This window comes from Falco naumanni, chromosome Z (genome assembly GCF_017639655.2).
Source record: "Falco naumanni isolate bFalNau1 chromosome Z, bFalNau1.pat, whole genome shotgun sequence".
NCBI lineage: Eukaryota > Metazoa > Chordata > Aves > Falconiformes > Falconidae > Falco > Falco naumanni.
Genome location: NC_054080.1, coordinates 7,637,445 through 7,654,039, shown reverse-complemented (window position 1 = coordinate 7,654,039; position 16,595 = coordinate 7,637,445). Strand labels below are relative to the sequence as shown.

The 16,595-nt window shown below is 38.7% G+C and overlaps 1 protein-coding gene across 5 annotated transcripts in view; it reads left to right on the top strand.

Annotated features, from left to right (window-relative positions):
• MCTP1 (multiple C2 and transmembrane domain containing 1) overlaps positions 1-16,595 on the top strand; it is a 278,349-nt gene that overhangs the window by 151,829 nt on the left and 109,925 nt on the right. For all 5 annotated transcript variants that reach the window (XM_040580755.1, XM_040580756.1, XM_040580757.1 and 2 more), the window contains 2 exons: positions 9,458-9,644; positions 14,629-14,722. In XM_040580755.1, coding sequence (XP_040436689.1) covers positions 9,458-9,644; positions 14,629-14,722 — 281 coding nt within the window. The remainder of the gene's footprint in view (positions 1-9,457; positions 9,645-14,628; positions 14,723-16,595) is intronic.

Here is a 16,595-nt window from a genome sequence, read left to right as displayed (position 1 = left end):
TATTTTCATTCAGGTTCCAGAGAGAGTGATAGTGAGGCTATGGAAGGGAAACAAAAGACTTCCTCGTAGTATTCTAGCATTGCTCGATAATGGGAGGGTAATCCCTTTGATCTTACTCTGATCTTCCCACTTTCTTGAATAATGTGCAAGCAGCAGTTGAGATATTGTATAGGAATATTTTTACTAAATGCAAATAAAAACAGTTATTTCTTGGAAATGTTCTGCCTGGCTGAAGTATGGTTAGGGAGAAGCCATGCTTGATTGGAGAGATCCTACTGATTGAGGGAAACAGCAGACCAAAATGAGAAAACAGAAGAAAAAGTTTGTTCAAGGAGCAGTTCTCACCTCTCATCCACAGTGTTGGGTTTTTGTGCCCTCCATATCCTGGTTGCAGACCACACATGAAAGTCAACAGAACTTCCTGTGCAACACAGGCATTGCCAAGGAGTGCCATCCCTAAAACTGGTTCAGCAGTTCCAGACCGGGCTGGCTGTGGGAGAACAGTGCTGCTGGGTGCCAGGCTGAAGGGGCAATCTCCAGGTTCCTCCTGGAAAGCAGCACGGGAAGCCGTCTTAGGCTGAAATGATCTTGCTGTGCTAAGCTCTGTAACTTGCCATATTCCAAACCAGGATGTCATAACTTCTCCTGGAATGATACACTGTCTCAGCTGCACTTCAGTGAAATAAAAGAAGTGGGAAGTCAGGAACGTAGACCTGTGTGGGCCCTACGTGTATCAATCATACCCATGAGGCTGGAGCATGGTAGGGGCCAGGATGAAGCTGGGGATGTCAAGGAGGCAACGGCATGTGTGCTTAGACTGCGAGGGCTTGGGCTTGCGATGCTTTTCTGAGGGCAGGGAGATGAAGGAAAGGTGTTCAAGAAGGCTGAAGGCATGGAAGTGAGATTCTGGCTGTGGGGTGGCATGACAGGAGGAAGATGGAAGTGGAAGGGGTGGCTTGTGAGAGGGAGGAAGGTATTAAGAGGGTGAGAGCAACAGCATGGCATCCTAGTGCAGAGAAGGAGGAAGATACATCTGTCACAGAGCTAGTGTAAAGCTCTGTCTTCGTCTTGGTGCCCAGGCACATTCAGCATGGTGGTTCCTGAAATGAGATGCTGACTGATTGATTTCCATTCTCACCTTTGAGCATCATATGGTTGTAAAATTCATTTGAGTTTGTGGTGTGCATTCTCCATGAGAATTTAAAGAATGTAGCACCTTGTGAACTTCCATCTTAGAATACTCTAAAAAAATTAAATCCTAGAACCATTTCAGTGTTTATTTTGGGATTTTAAAAGCTGGAAAAAGACCTCAAACAAAAGCTTTGAGGAAAATACGTTTCCGATCATATGCTGTTCTCTATGAGGAAACACTGGGCTTGGCCAGAACTGAACTTCATCATGCAGGAGGTTAAATTCTGGCATTCTTCTGAATATCATTTTTCTAAAAAACAAACGACATTCCAGGACCAAAGGCATGAGGTCTAGGAGTTCCCTTTTTTTCTCCCCCCTGAAAGCACCAGCAGCCACAGGGGCAGCCTTCTTGCATTCAAATAGGCATGTGGACTTGCATGAGCAGTATTAGTCATTGCTCCATCTGATAAGCAGAAGTATGTATGTATGTGTTGTTTTAAGTAAAAATACATATGTATGTGTATGTATATTGTTGAGTCTAAGTGCATTTAATGTTCACATTTTTGCTATGAGCAAATCATTTCTCTTCCATATTGAGCAAGTATACTCCTGTGATTAAAAACACATACTGCAGTAAGTTTATGTAGGTAATACGAAGATCAAAATGAAGGTGAAATTATTTTAATCTTCATGTAATTATTTAACTTCCTTATCATCTGCGTTTTTGAAGGCGATCCTGACTGTCACCTTTACGATAATCAGCTAATAAATCCTCATGATTGTTACACCTTTATGCATAGCAGTAATCTGAACAAATTGGCTGCTGACAGCTGCAATAAATTGCCAAGAATGAGTGCTGTCAGAGAACAAGTTGTTTCTGTGAACATACAGGATAAGTAAATCCCATGTCATGCAGTTTTATTCAGCTGAAGTTATTTGCAATCCACTATGGTAGGATTTATAGCATTATTTATTGCTATGAAAAATGCGTGTTTATCTTTAAAATGACATTGACTTCTGCTCATATTTTGTGCCAGAATATTACTGTTGACTTCATCTATATCTATTTTCATCAGTATTTATAGATGCTACTATCTTTTTTTCCCCATCTGATGCAAATTAAGAACACAAGACCTTGTGTATAGTATACTCATTAAAGCTATGTATTAATTTTATCTGTCACGAACTGAAATTTCCCATAGTTTCCCTGAGTATTGTCATGAAAATTTGGGTTGATTTTGTGTGCATGTGTGTATGGGTACACACCATATAATTGATCTTACAAAATACAAAAGTTAAGATATTGAAAATTAAGTATTCAGGTTTTCAAAACCTAATCTGCTCTGTCTTGGCTGTTTAGTTTTTTCAGAGGGGTTTTGGGTGCACATAAATACAAGCAATATGTGACCTGTGCTGCTGCATTATTAATCTGGAAGCACAGGAGTACACTGCTCAAAGTTCGAAGCTAAAGTGGGACTTTTATATAAAATATTTATGCCATCTTCATTTTTTTTTTTTTTCCACTTAAATTTATGTAATTTAATCGTGGGAGGCTGAACGTTACCAGGCAGGACTGAGTGGTGCTGTGAAGCTGTGTATGGGTACTCCAGTGTGCTTATAAAGTTGAGTGAAGGACACTAAATATGCTACTGCTAGTGTTTCTTCCCAGATTTTTTCTAGAGATGTGATTTTCAAGACTGTGACTTACATTAAGATACCAGCAATTTTCTTTTTTAAATATTGTTACCCAAGAAAGAGGTTTTGAATAGTAGATGTGAAAGCCTGTGTTAATGTTGAAATTGACGAATCCTGAAGTTTAGAGACATGAATCCTGTACAGAGACAAAATGGGTCCCTCTGGAATTCTAAATAGTACTTTATTATGCTGGTCTTTCAACTATATTTTTCACGTGGTGGTCTGAAGATTTCTGCATGTTGAGGTAACGTTGGAAAGATATATTATTTTCAAAATGTAAACACAATGGTCAACATGCTATAGTAATTTGAGTTTCGAACTGTGTGTGCATGTGAATTACACAGCAATTCTGTGCAAACTCAGACAGCCACACAACCAACAGCCTGTGTGTATAATAGCTTGTTGATTGTGATGACTACAGTTAAATTATTGCAGATGCATTTCTGTACTTAAAATGAAGATTTTGCCCAAAGCATTAAAACCTGAAAATGCGGCTGGTGGGCCCTTGCCAAATCCTGAGATGTGCGGAGCTCTCTCCTTTTCTGATTGTTGTCAAAAGGAGTCAGATGTAAATGTGGCATCTCAAAATTTGGCCTTCAGATATTCCACACTTTAGTTATTGCTATGTCTGCACCTTCTAACTTCTTCTGTTAATGCAGAGGCACTGCTGTTCTGCTAGAGAGCCCAAAAAGGTGCAAAAAGGTTTGGCCCAGAAATCCTCAGTAACTTTCTCTTATCAGGTATTTTAATATTGCAACTCTTAGTGACAGCTCTTATTGTCATGTACTGTTGCAAAATTGATAGTATTCCCCAAAGTATTCTGAAACACAAGAGTGCAGCAGACAAACTGGATTATGCTTATGGATCCCTCTTCCGACCCTGTCTCCTGCAAGTTGGAAATGCATGCACTGCATGAAGTAAGAGCGGCAAAATAAGGGGAAGGGGGAAGGAAAAGGGAAATGGCTGCCTAGGTATGCGGAGCATGAGTCAGTGTAGAAGGTGTTCAGGGGTGTAGGTAAGGGTTTGTATGGGAGCAGTGTGAAAGCTCTTGCAAAGCTGCTCTAACCAACTAGAACCGTACAGGAATGTATAGGAAGACGTAATGTTCTTCAAAGCAATAGGCTGGTGTAGCAGAGAAAAGCGTTAATTTGGCTGAAAGAAGCTGCATGGGTGGCAGCACTAACAGCGCGTGTCTGCAGTGTGCAGCTGTGCCGTGGGGACAGCGTAGGGAAAACCATGTTGTAAAACATCTGCAAGTACTTTTTCCTGTCTCTGCAGCTTCAAAAGTAAATCTGTAGTTTTATTGTGAAGAGCTATGCTTAGGAAAATGTTAATTGGTGGTTTCAAAATCCATCAACAGGATTTCATGGCATGGACCGTACCTCTTTTAGCAAGCAATAAACACTTGTCCGTATTTGAGTATGGCTCGATGACTGGTGAGATCATCTGTATTTAATGTAGCTCTGTAATTCCGTTACCAAGACCGACTTACCCCAAACGGCAAGGCTCTTTCCTGCTCCCCATGTGTGTCTGCGTGGAACCTGGCCGCACCATTTCCCTGGCCCCGCTGAACTCTGCAGTGAGACAGAGAGCTCCCGGCTTCCTGGGGATCCTCTCCAGCTCCCCACGCTTGCCACCACACTCCTCAGTCACTGTCCTACTTAGCCAAGCTGCAGTCTCCAGCTCCTTTGGGAGCTTTCCTGGTTTCCAGTCTATCACCTCTATCCGTCACAAGCATCACGCGGGGTCTGTAATTTTATTTCTTTCTCATTATCTTTACACTTAAAAATGCCTCACTCTGGTTCTTCCAAGAACTTCACGTTACTGCAGTCCTGTCTTTCTGAGCGGTGTCATTCTCAGTCGGCGCTTTGCAGAATTTCCTCTCTGCGTTTGTTTCTTGGTTTTACTCTGCTCATAAAGGACACGGAGTCTCACAAATTGTAGCAGTTCATGCCTCGCTGCTTCTGATGTGTGTCCAGCTCAGTTCTAATTGCAGAATCGCACAGTTTCCTCTCCTTGGCATCCTTTGGAGCAGCATAGACCTGGATCACAGTGGAGTTAAAAGGCTGTCTTCCTGAACAAGTCATGATGATAATTAAGTTGCCTGGGTTGTAGCCAAGTGGTGCTTTTCTGTCCCTATCACTTAGGATTGTGCCAATTCCTCTTTTATGCTTTATTTTGTCATGTGAGAAAATGATCTCGCTATCTGCTGTCTCTCCCTTGCCTGGCCACCTGGCTTTTAAGAGGCCTTCTATGTCATGTCGCTACCTTTGTAATTCATTCATTAGCAAGGATATTTCACCAGGGTGCCAACGCGGTCCTACATTCCAGGTTCTGTTAGAACTAGAGAGGGGAGGTGATTTTTACCTCTTAGACATGCTGATAATAAAATACTACATACAGTTCTGGCTTCCACGCTTTAAAAAGGATGCAGGAGAATTTCACTGGATCAGAAAAGTTACAAAAAGTCATTTGAGGGCTGTAGGAGACGTGTTACAAGGAAATGTATAGGGAGCTGAAGGTGTTTAGCATATCAAAAGGAAGATCAAGAAGAGATATGATTATGGTATGTGAGTACCTTCAGTAGGAGAAAATACGGAGCACTAAAGGCTTTTTCAACCGAGTAAAGAAAGGCATAAAAAGAACCAAAGGCCAGATATATTCAAATTAAAAATAAATCAGAAATGTATTTCTAACAGTTTGGGCGATTAACACACTGAACACAGTTTCAGAGAAGTGGTGAATTCCCCTTGAATCTTCAAATCTTCCTCCATGGGAGCCATACCCTCTTTCTGCGGCGACTTATCTGTGATACTTTGGCACATGAGCTTGAGACACGAGCGTGGTTTTTCTCCCTTCTGATCTCTCAAGGCCGGAAAATCCAGATCCGCCCAGCGCCTGATAATGTTCATGTGCGGAGCTGATCTGGGGGGACGTGCCTCCGAGCCGCTCGCAGAGGGGTCAGCCAGCCAGCGGGATGGCACTGGTGCCCCTGCCCGCCACGGCCGGTGCTGGCGCAGGGCTGCGCTGGGGGGACCGTGCAGCCTGGAGCAGCAGAGTGATGCAAAATACTCCAGCTACCCTAAAAAAATGAATATTCCCTGACACAGGATTTGCAGCCATGCTTGAAAACCTGTCCATGGAGTTAACAGCTATTTGTGGCTGTAATTCTTTGCATGCAGTGAACTTTTTCTTTCAGTGTCAGTTCGTAAATAGTAATTCCATCAGAAACTGAATTACCCAAACTTACTGTTTATCTCCTGCTTTCAGTGTGGCAGCTGCCAGTCATACACAACTTACGGCTGTCTTGCAATGGCTGCAATTTTTCATGGCCCTCAATTTGAAAACGCAAGACAAAAATTTCTAACACCATAATGCTCATTTCTGCACCACTTTCTGGTAACATTCAAGTTCACCTTCATCCTCAAAGCATCTTTGTTCTCCATGGTAACGGTTGTAGTTGACAAATGCCTTTTAAGAGAACATCTTAACTGATGTAAAAGTGAGCGTTGCTGAAGCTTTAAAGCTCAGAATACTTGTAGATACCCTCAGTAGAAAGTAAAGGGGCATTGTCAGTCTCAACTTTCCAAAGCTGTGTACCTTTTGAAGTATTTTGGTAACTTCAGTGCTTGTAAGGAAATCTGATCCCAAAAGGAGTTTTGTCGGTTTCCTAGTGATGCCTGTAAAGGTTATTCTAGGATAGAGTTAGCGTTTAGGTGACGCCTTAATAAAACCAGGCTTCCTTCACTGTTTTGGTCCCATGCAAAGATCTGGTGAGGGCAAAGTAGATCTAACAAAAAATAGTTAGATTCCCCACTCCCCCCCGGAAAATTTGATGTGAGAGCAAATAACTTTATTTTTTTTTCCCCATGAAAAACTCAATTGTTAATGGAAAAATATGGTGGTTTTTCCTATAGTGTCTGAAAGTCTCATCTTCTGCCTGAAGTGCACATGCTACAGGCACACTCGCCTCACACTGAATGCTCCTTGAGCCTTGGCATCTTCGAGTTTGACACGAGCAAGCGGCATCTCCTGCAGGGCCAGGGGAGGGGACCTGGCGCGGAATGAGCAACGTGCCTTCACCTGGCTGTGTATGCAGAGACACTCGTAACCTAAATTTCCATAAAGTGCGATGGTGACTCTCCTTGATGGAATAACCCTAGTTTTTTATCACATTACCCAAGGGCCCTTCAGAGAGTATTTTTCCTGTGAAATGTTTAAGACTTTCGCTGGAAAAAGCTTCCAGATCACTCCCTACCTTTTGTATGATTTTAGGAAATAACAAGCTGGTGATGGGCTGTTCATGGAGATCTATCAAGCAGACTAAATAGAGACATATTTCTCAGGTAATCTGTTCTAGATGTGGTGCTATTAGGAACATATTATAGCTGTAGGAAAGGTGCACGGGTAAAATCGAATTGTCAGTTGCTTCTTTTAGCCTAAATAAAAAATAGCATGGACTGCTAATGTTGCAAAACTGCTGTAACTTTAGGAATTTGTGAACTTGGAGCTTGTAGCTCTGATATAAACCCTGTAATTTTACAGTCATTGCAGTTTTCTGACTTATGGAGGGTTTTTTTTTATTCTAGTGAGGGTTGCTTGGTTGCTTTTGTTGCCTGTTTTTGAGTGAGGGGGTGGATTATTTCTGCCTTACTTGTGTCATGATGACTTTCTGATTCTTTTATGGACTTTAAGAGAGATTAGACTGGTTCTTTCAGTGATTATTGGTTAAAGTCACAGTATTATTGCACAGATGTATTTTTGAGGGGTATCTGTTTTGAAATAAACATTCAAAGAATAGTTAACACCAGGGACATTCTAACCCATGCCAGCTTTGAACGCTTGATTACAACATTTGCTGTCTTAAGGAGGGCTTGAGATAAATCACTGCACCTTAAATAAAAATAACGTACACAGCCTACATATGTGTACAAAACTTGCATTGACCATCAGCCTGCACTGACAGCAACATCTTTAGTCTTTCCCTTGCTGTTGCTAATTTCATTTCTCAAGCCTTATAAACCAGAGTTCAAAATAAAAAGTAAACATTAAGCTCAGAATGCTGTATCAGTTAGAAATTTTTTCATTGTAAACTAATAGAACTTAATAAACTTGTTACTGCATGAGTTTCCCAGCAGTTTTAATTTTGACAGCTGCACAACAGTGCAGTAGATGTTTAAAAAAAAAAAAGGAATTTTTCCTGTAGCAAATCTAATCTGCCTGTGATAGCACAGTGCTCATTTTATGAGGCTGGATTTATTCTCATAATTGGCTATTTCCTATCCTTAAATGCCTATTTATTCATGTCTGCCACCTTTTTCTCAGTTTATTGGCCCTGCGGTCACCACATTATCTTTCTCTTCAAAATCAATTGACATTTTATGAAAAGAGTTTGCTAGATGTTTAGTTTAGTGAGAGTGGCATATAGAACATGTGCTTGTCACATTAAATAATCGCTATTGAAAGTAGAGTATTCAGCCACTTAACTGTATATCGAATATATTCATTTACTTCATTTCAATATTGTTACTGTTTTTATTTAGAGTAATGAATTGGCAAAACGTTACTGGGAGATGGTATAAGTAGAAGTATTCCAAACTGTGCTTTTTCAGAGAAATTCCTGTGCCGTGCAAGCTGGCATTACATTTAACACGGGTGTTGAATTTCTGGATATGCTCAGGGCTGCAATCTAGGAAAGCTGAAATTTGTGAATTATACAAATTAAAATATTACACTTCTGAGGTGTGCACAGACTAATTACTAACCCTAAGGTGCTATTGTTTTGATTAAAAGCTTATGGTCAGCTCTTTGTTAGCACTGGATACTGGTTTTCCTTCCATGCGCAACCTTTTATTTTTAAAGATGGTGCAGAGATATTTCTGCTGGCTGGCACGTGTGGAGCCATTCTTCATTAGCTCGATGTGTGGTACAGCCAGGGTTATTCAGAAGGGGATCAAGCAGGGTGGATTGGCTTCAGCCACTCTGCACAGTTATAAGCAGTCCCTGCTCATTACAACATGAGACATCTTATTATATAGGGGGTTGTGGCATCAAATTTTATCCCGGATGCCTGCATGAAGCTTTGACTCTGAGCCACACACAGCTTACTGCGAGAGAGCTGAGCCTTTTGGGTGGTGCTCAAGTCGTGTTTTTCTATGCTCAGTCATGTTAACTTCATCACAATTAAGTCCACACAGATTTTTTTTTCAAGAGAGGATTTTTACTGTCCTTAGATGAATAGCATCACAAATATTCACATCAAAACTTACGTTCTGTGTTTATACAAGGGGCGTAATTAAAAAGTGTAATTTCCATCTGGAGCTGGATTTTTAAAATTCTCTTTGGCTGCATTCGAGTAAGGCATATTAGCTAACCTTGTTTCTAGTGTCTGTACATTCTTTTAATATTGTTCACATGCATGGCAGGTTGTAGCTTAAAGAAAAAAAAGAAAAAAAAAAAGAAAAAAAAAGTCAAGCAAGCAGCATGGATTGAAGCTGAAGAGAAATCCTTCCAGAAGCTGGGAAGCAATTTCTACATACTTGGTATTTTGTCCAGCTGAATGCCAGTAAGCCAGTGTGCTCTTGTTTGATGTGAAGAAAACCATATGCTGATGGAGAATGTTTGTTTCTAGGTGCCAGATTGACCTTTCGACCCTGAGTAAAGAACAAACCCACAAGTTGGAGGTGCCGCTCGAGGACGGAGAGGGACGCCTGGTGTTGCTGGTCACTCTCACAGCCTCAGCTGCAGTCACTATCTCTGACCTCTCCATCAGCTCCCTGGAGGACCAGAAGGAGCGAGAGGAGATACTGAAGAGATATGTATGGAGTTCTTCTCTTTTGTCTTTCGTTTGCAAAATGTTTGCTTATATAAATAATAACTATCGTGGGGGAAAATCTAAATATATCCCCTTATATCCTTATCACACTCAACAATGACAATCATTTAAACCAGTTACTGATATCACAGCTGCTGCAGGTAACATCAAGAAGGCTACAAATCCTTTTTATACTATGATGTATTTTTACATAGTAACTCAGCTATCTGATACCATTATGTAACGTAAGGAAGTTAATTTTACTGCCCTGCAGATAATTTTAGCCAAGGACAAAATAAATAAGGGGTCACTCAGTGACAGTAAAGTTTTGAATGAGTATTTATGCCAAGTGGTTTGAGGTTCCAAGTTTTCAGATTTTTTTTTTTTTTGAGCATCTACTAGAAGGCAAGAAAACTTGGGGTTTTTGTCTGGACATTAGAGGCTGGGGCAGTATTTTGCATCATCAAAATAACTGTTTTAAACAGTATTTACATTTTTAAATATTCTGAAGCAAATTATTTTCATTTCCCAGCATCCTCACACTACACGGAATCTGTGTAGTTTTACCAAAGCAACAGAGAGGGGAGCTCTTACTCCAGCATTTGCTAATACCTAAATCACTAAAAGTAACTGTCTCACTACACATGGAGAAAGAAGGAGGAGAAAAAAAAAAAGCTATTTCCACTTAAAATTACAAAGCTGTTATTGTACAATGCTGCCAGGTGTTTAGAAAGGCTTCTCTAGACACTCAGCCATTAAACCAAGCTCTGACTAACAAAGAGCTGCTTTTTTTTTTTTTTTTTTTTTTTTAGATTTTAAAATATTCCTATTCCATGACTGACATCCTTTCAATAACTGAATTTAATAAAGATGTACCTTATCAGGCTGTGCAGATAACATGAAGTGCTAGTACTAATGCTGTACAATATTCTTCAAACAGATTAGCAGGATGTGCGCTTCAGCAAATTTATTCTGGCTATCTCCACTGAATCAGCTGTCTGCTAATGCTTGTACAACTCATACACCAATAGTGTTATCGTAAACACAGTTTAATAGAGGTGACTTAGTGAGGCTAAACATAATATTCCTAAACCAACTGAGAGCTAAGGTATTGTGCACCGTCTCTGAAAAATAATTACAATTAAGAGAGTTACTGCACATTTTGGAATCCACCAAGACAGTTTGTGGTTGTCAGGATAGATCTTTACAAAAATAATAAATTTCTGACAGGTACGTTTTCGAGGTGATATGCTTCTTTCTACCAGGTGCAACAATACTGTATTCCTGTGGATTATTGTGTGTGATGATATGGCAGTCAAGTGATACTGATGGTTTTGATAATTTAGTATCAACGTAGAAACATATTATGACTGTGTGTTGTTAATGGTTTTTCCTAAATTCCCAATTTTTCATCCCCTATGTAAAGCATAATTATGTGGCCTAAGATTGATCTATTTATTTCAGTTTCTTACATATTCATGGATACATGTCTTTTCTCATATTTACGTTACTGTATGCATTTGGAAACCTTTATATTTTTGGAAGGTATTCATATTGCATAGGCATGAATTTCTCATTATGTGTTTTTGAAAACTGTAGCATCAATATACCTTTTTGATAAATTTCGTTGTTTTTATTAAAATGACCAGTGGACAGCAGACGAAAGAAATGACAAGGATTAACGAAATTCGGATAGTTTATTTTCACTGTGTTTAGTTTGTCTTTGGTATTTATATCTCTACCTCAGAAATGATACAAAGAAAGGCGGTGCAATTAGTAGGATGCATTGTTCCCCATTGAGTGGCTGCATTTTGGGGTTTATTTTTTGTCCTCTTAAAAAATCTGGCTTCCATTTGAGAAATGTATTTTGCACCCTTTCTGCAGCCAAAAACAGTTAATGAGCTGACCTTGCTATCAGATCAAATAGCCTTGGAAAATGACTCTATTACTGTCATTTAACCATTTGTAGCTGAACATCAGAGCCTTACAAATTAAACAGGCATTACTGTTTGAACCATTATTTTACCACAATTGTCTGAAAAGATTAATTCCTTTTGGGGTGAGGAGGGGGGCGCATTAATGGGTACAGACCAAGAGAGATTGTGTGACCTTTTCAGAACGGGTGTGCTGAACCCGTGGTCCCCCTTGTCACAGTTTAAAAACCAGAGGAGCTAGTTTAGAGAAGAAGTTGTTAGCATTCCATTTTTATTATGACATTTCACAGTCATCCGATTTAATGTCCCTTGACCAGATTGTCCACCGTGAGACGATGGGCTTGAAATGTTATTTAGAGCATTGATAAAAGGTGAGCAGTTCTAAGATGACAGCGAGTCATAAGGCTGGTGGTGTGACATTAATTTTCTCCATAACAGAGATGGAATAAGACGTCATGGTGACAAGCTGTCAATCAGTACTGGCCCCTCAGTGTATCTCGATGCCATAGGATGGGGTATTGCTTCTCCCATAATAGAGCTGAACTGAGATGCTCTCCCTGACAGCTGCTGCAGCCATACAGAAAATATATTATACAGCCTTTCATTAAAAAAATAAAGAGGACTCATCTCCAGAGCATTTCAATCTTTTCCCATCTATTGAGGGTTGAAAAGATTCACAGCAAATCACGGATTCCACTGCTATGGAAATTTCAGGCTTCAGAAACCGTGCAGGTTTTGAGGCCTTCAACAATAATCATAAAGAAGAAGACAGAATATCATCTGATAAATCATTACTTAAAGTTATGTATTTAAAGTAATGTATTAAAGTCATTTGCTTCTCCCAGAGCCTCTGCTGTGGCATTGTATACATTTTCAGCAGCCTCCACAGTCATGATGTGCAGCAAATGAATCTGAGCCATCTGACTTGCTGGAACTAAAAAGTTCAAAAATAATTATTCTGTGGGATGCTAACAAAGGTAGAAAAGTGAAATAAGGTGCTGGCACCTTTGCAAGATGTGCTTACCAGGGTGAAATTTGGAAAAAGGGGGCTGTACGGCTTGGCTTCCTTCTTCTGTATTTGGTTTTTGCTTTGTTTCTCTTCCGTGGCTTGGTGTTTTAGTCATGGGGAAACTTGGGTAAAATGTGGAAACATTTTTGTAAATCCTTTCACTTTCATCGTGGTATTAAAAACCGCATTACCTCTGTTGTGGTACCAATTCTGATAAGAAGCTTCCAAACCTTGATTGTTATTGTAATAAATGAGGGACAGTGCCAACATGCTTCTGAATTATCACCGTGCTATCTGTAGCACCGTCTCTGCCACCCTCAGCTTGTAAGCACGTAAGCAAGGCCTTGAGACTATGCTGATTAAAGTTGGCCATTGAAATTTATAAGCTGCATTTCTGATGATTAACATATTAAAAATGATTAAAAAATAGGAATCATTGCACCATGATAACGTGCATCTGTGTATTCGTACATACGTAGCATGTGGGATACTACACTTAACTGTATTCCGCAGTTGGGTGTACTAAGGTCAAACCTTCACTATAAGCAGTAAATGGTCAAGTTGGGGCTTGTGAAATTAATATCAGTGTGATTTAACTGTTGGAGTTGTCTCATTAATAAAAAGACAGGGATGCATATTGTGTGTCTAACATTTTAATGGATAGGTTGTCTGTGCACAAACCTACTGCAGTTTTTGCAAGCTGACATTTAATATTTCACTTAAGGAGCACCTGTGGTTTTCATCAGTGATGTTATTTATTCTGGTTTTTCCATAACAGTTGATTTTGCCTTCATAAGAAATTAAAGAATTGTTGAATTGGTGCTTTACCTGATGTTTGCGTTTTCTAGAAATCTGGTTGTTATCATAAGCAATGGAAAACATTTCACTTGCACTGTATTAAAAGTTTATAAAAGGCCACAGCATTTAAATGCATTAGTTCAGATTTTAAAATACTTCAAAATAAAGGTACGTGCTAGTATTTATGAACAAAACCTGCAAAAGCAACAAAAAATTAGGCCACATATATATATACACACACACAGAGAGGATTTAAAATGGATTTGAAAATCTAGTTTTAGTCTTCTCTTTTTGAGTTCCTCCCCTAGGTTATCTAAAAATTGAACGGTAATACCGGTTTTGTTATTAACTGATTGCAGATTCAGAGTTGCATTCGATGTTCTATAATTTGAAAATCTGCAACTTTTAAATTATATTCAAAGTTAGAGCCTGAGAATTTTAGCATATCACACCTAACTGGTGCAATACTCCCAGTTTGTTACTTTTAGTTATTTGAAAAAAGAGCAGCAACAGAACACATTTTCCAAGCAGCTTTCTAAAACTAATTTGGATGAATAAATGCGAGTATTAGTCTACTCTTTTAATTTTTCTTCCTCTTTTTAATATGTTTAGCTACTGCAGAAATTTATGTTAAAACAATTTTTTATAGTAAAAGCTTCCTACAATGGAATTGGAGTATCTTTTTCATTTTTTGGATCTTTTTTGCATGTGATTATTATTAAGTTGTCATAATCCTCTTTGGATTGTTTTTGCTCACATTATTTGCAAGCTATATGCAAGCTTGCATATGATGCTCCACTACAACAAAAGCGACACTGGACCGAAGTCACTGTTTAAAATATTATTGGGGCCATCAAAGGGCAAATGTGAACATTGATCTCACAGAAGTATTTGGGGAAAGGAAGTATTTTATTTTTTATGTTAATTTTGTTAATACACTTCTGTCATTTAAAATTTTGATGGACAGTTGCTCATGTACTGTTAGGGGATTAATTCAGTAGAATTAGTGTATACTTAATAACTTATATTCTGATATTTTCCTTTAATTTTTTTAATTGTTAAGTTAAAGTTACAAAAGACTGAAAGAAACTCTGACAACTATACATTCTTCAGAAAATGATATTTAGAATATGAGTAAGTTAGATTTATGCTAACTTGTATGTGGGCTAGGGAGGAGGCTATTGATATTGATTTTGGTTTGTCTCTTTTGCCATCCAGAATTATTTTTCTTTTTATAATTTTTTTAGAGTCCAATGACGATGTTCCATAACATGAAGGATGTGGGATTTCTTCAGGTGAAGGTCATCAGGGCAGAAGCATTGATGGCAGCGGACGTCACAGGCAAGTATTCATTTAGTTTCTGTGACACTAAATACCATATTAAGACTGGGCCTTTTTCAAAGGGAAAAATAAATGTTTAAAACATAAGTTTATCCAAATAATATTGTCTGTTTATACAGTCTCACCTTCTGCTCATTGAGGAAAAAACCTGCAGACGAACAAACAAAAGTTTTGTAAGCAAGGCAACAGGTCATTCTAATGCCAGCAGAGCCCAAAAAGGTTATTATTTCTCAGAAGGGTGAAATACACGTTCTTGATCAGAGGTCCTGGAAAAGATACATAGGAAAGACTTCTTTTTCTAGTAGATTAAAATATAAAAAATTATCTGAAATAAAGCTGAATTCCAGAGGACAAGGCAAAAGGTGCTAGACTTACATACTACTTTAAAGTTGTTGCCAAAAGAACCGCTTGCTATCTGCCAGATAGTTAGCAAGGCTGCTGTTGGTTTCAGACATTTAGAATAAATGCAGTTTCCTATAACTATTGCTTAACTGTTTAAGAAGGGAAATGAAATCTTTTTTTTGTTTTCTATTTTATGTGATAAAATAGCTGAATGGATAATATAACCTTTTGCTTTTCAAAATAACAAAAAAAAAGTATTTCAGCCATACTGACTATATTTCTCCAGAAATGTCCAAGTTACCTCCTGGAAGTACAATCACCTTCACGCTGCACAAGTTGAATGGAGCAAAATGAACTGCTTCAGAAAATAGCCATCTCTGCTTTAAAAAAAAAAACAAAAACAACAAAAAACCAAACAAAAAAAAGAAACTATATTAATCTAGCTGCTTTAACTACAATTTGGACTTAAACGTTTTGTTAATAGGAGCAGTTGTTTTTTTTTAAAATTAGCTTGAGTACCGGTATTTTATTTTTTTTTTTCTCAGAGAATGTAACAGAGCAGACATTTTATTGTTGAAACTGATCATCCAGTTTGTGGCACGCAAAATAACAGATTCTATTTTCAGGGAGGTTGGAGAAACGCTTCTAAAGATTCCTCTCTGCTTTGACCTTATAATCCAATGTGGTCTGAACAGAGAGAGAGATTAAGTTATTCAGGGGCAAATGGGATAATTCAGTCCCTGACCTCGTTCAGTCTTCGACTTTTCCAGATCAACATGTCATTTGTGCTGGTTGAACAAATTTTTTGGAAATACATTTGATTCAATTAAAGATGTACAGGGCTACCAAAAATTTTCCGATATTGCATTTAAAGTGGTGGTCAGGAAGACAGGGGAAAAACATTCAGTACCTTCCTGTCTCCCACATGTTTTGTTTATTAGCAAGAAAAAAACCATTTAAACAGCAGATATGGCTTGTGAAATGGCTGTGCATTCCAGACATTACAGAAATCATTGTATATTTTGGACAAAATCACCTGGTCTTTTGAAAAGAGGACAAAGGGCTTTTATTAAATGCTGCAGTAATTTATAGCTATTTTTAGCAACTTGTGGGTATATACAGCTCGTCCGTTTCAGATTAAACTTTGAATACTAATATTTAGAAATAACTCTAAGTAGTTATTTGGTGATTGTCAATAAATCATGTTTGCAAAATTGTGTAAAACTTGACCCTCCACCTTTCTTTGACTGAGCAATACTTATTAGTCAGTGTGGAGAGCACTGTCATCAGTGGTACAGCTTACACGACTAAGGATTGCTTGTATGAGTAAAAGCTATGGAGTAGTTTGCTCTTCTTACTGTATCATTTTTGCAGAGTTAATCTTTTGCCCTCCCCTGAGTCTGAAAAGTAGCTGACACACCTGTATGGTACCTGTGTGGTTTGCTCCGTTTCCTGTCTGCTGAAGATATCCCATTTCACTTTCAGCAATCTTTTCATGTGAAGCAATAAATCAAAATTTATTAGTTTGGGC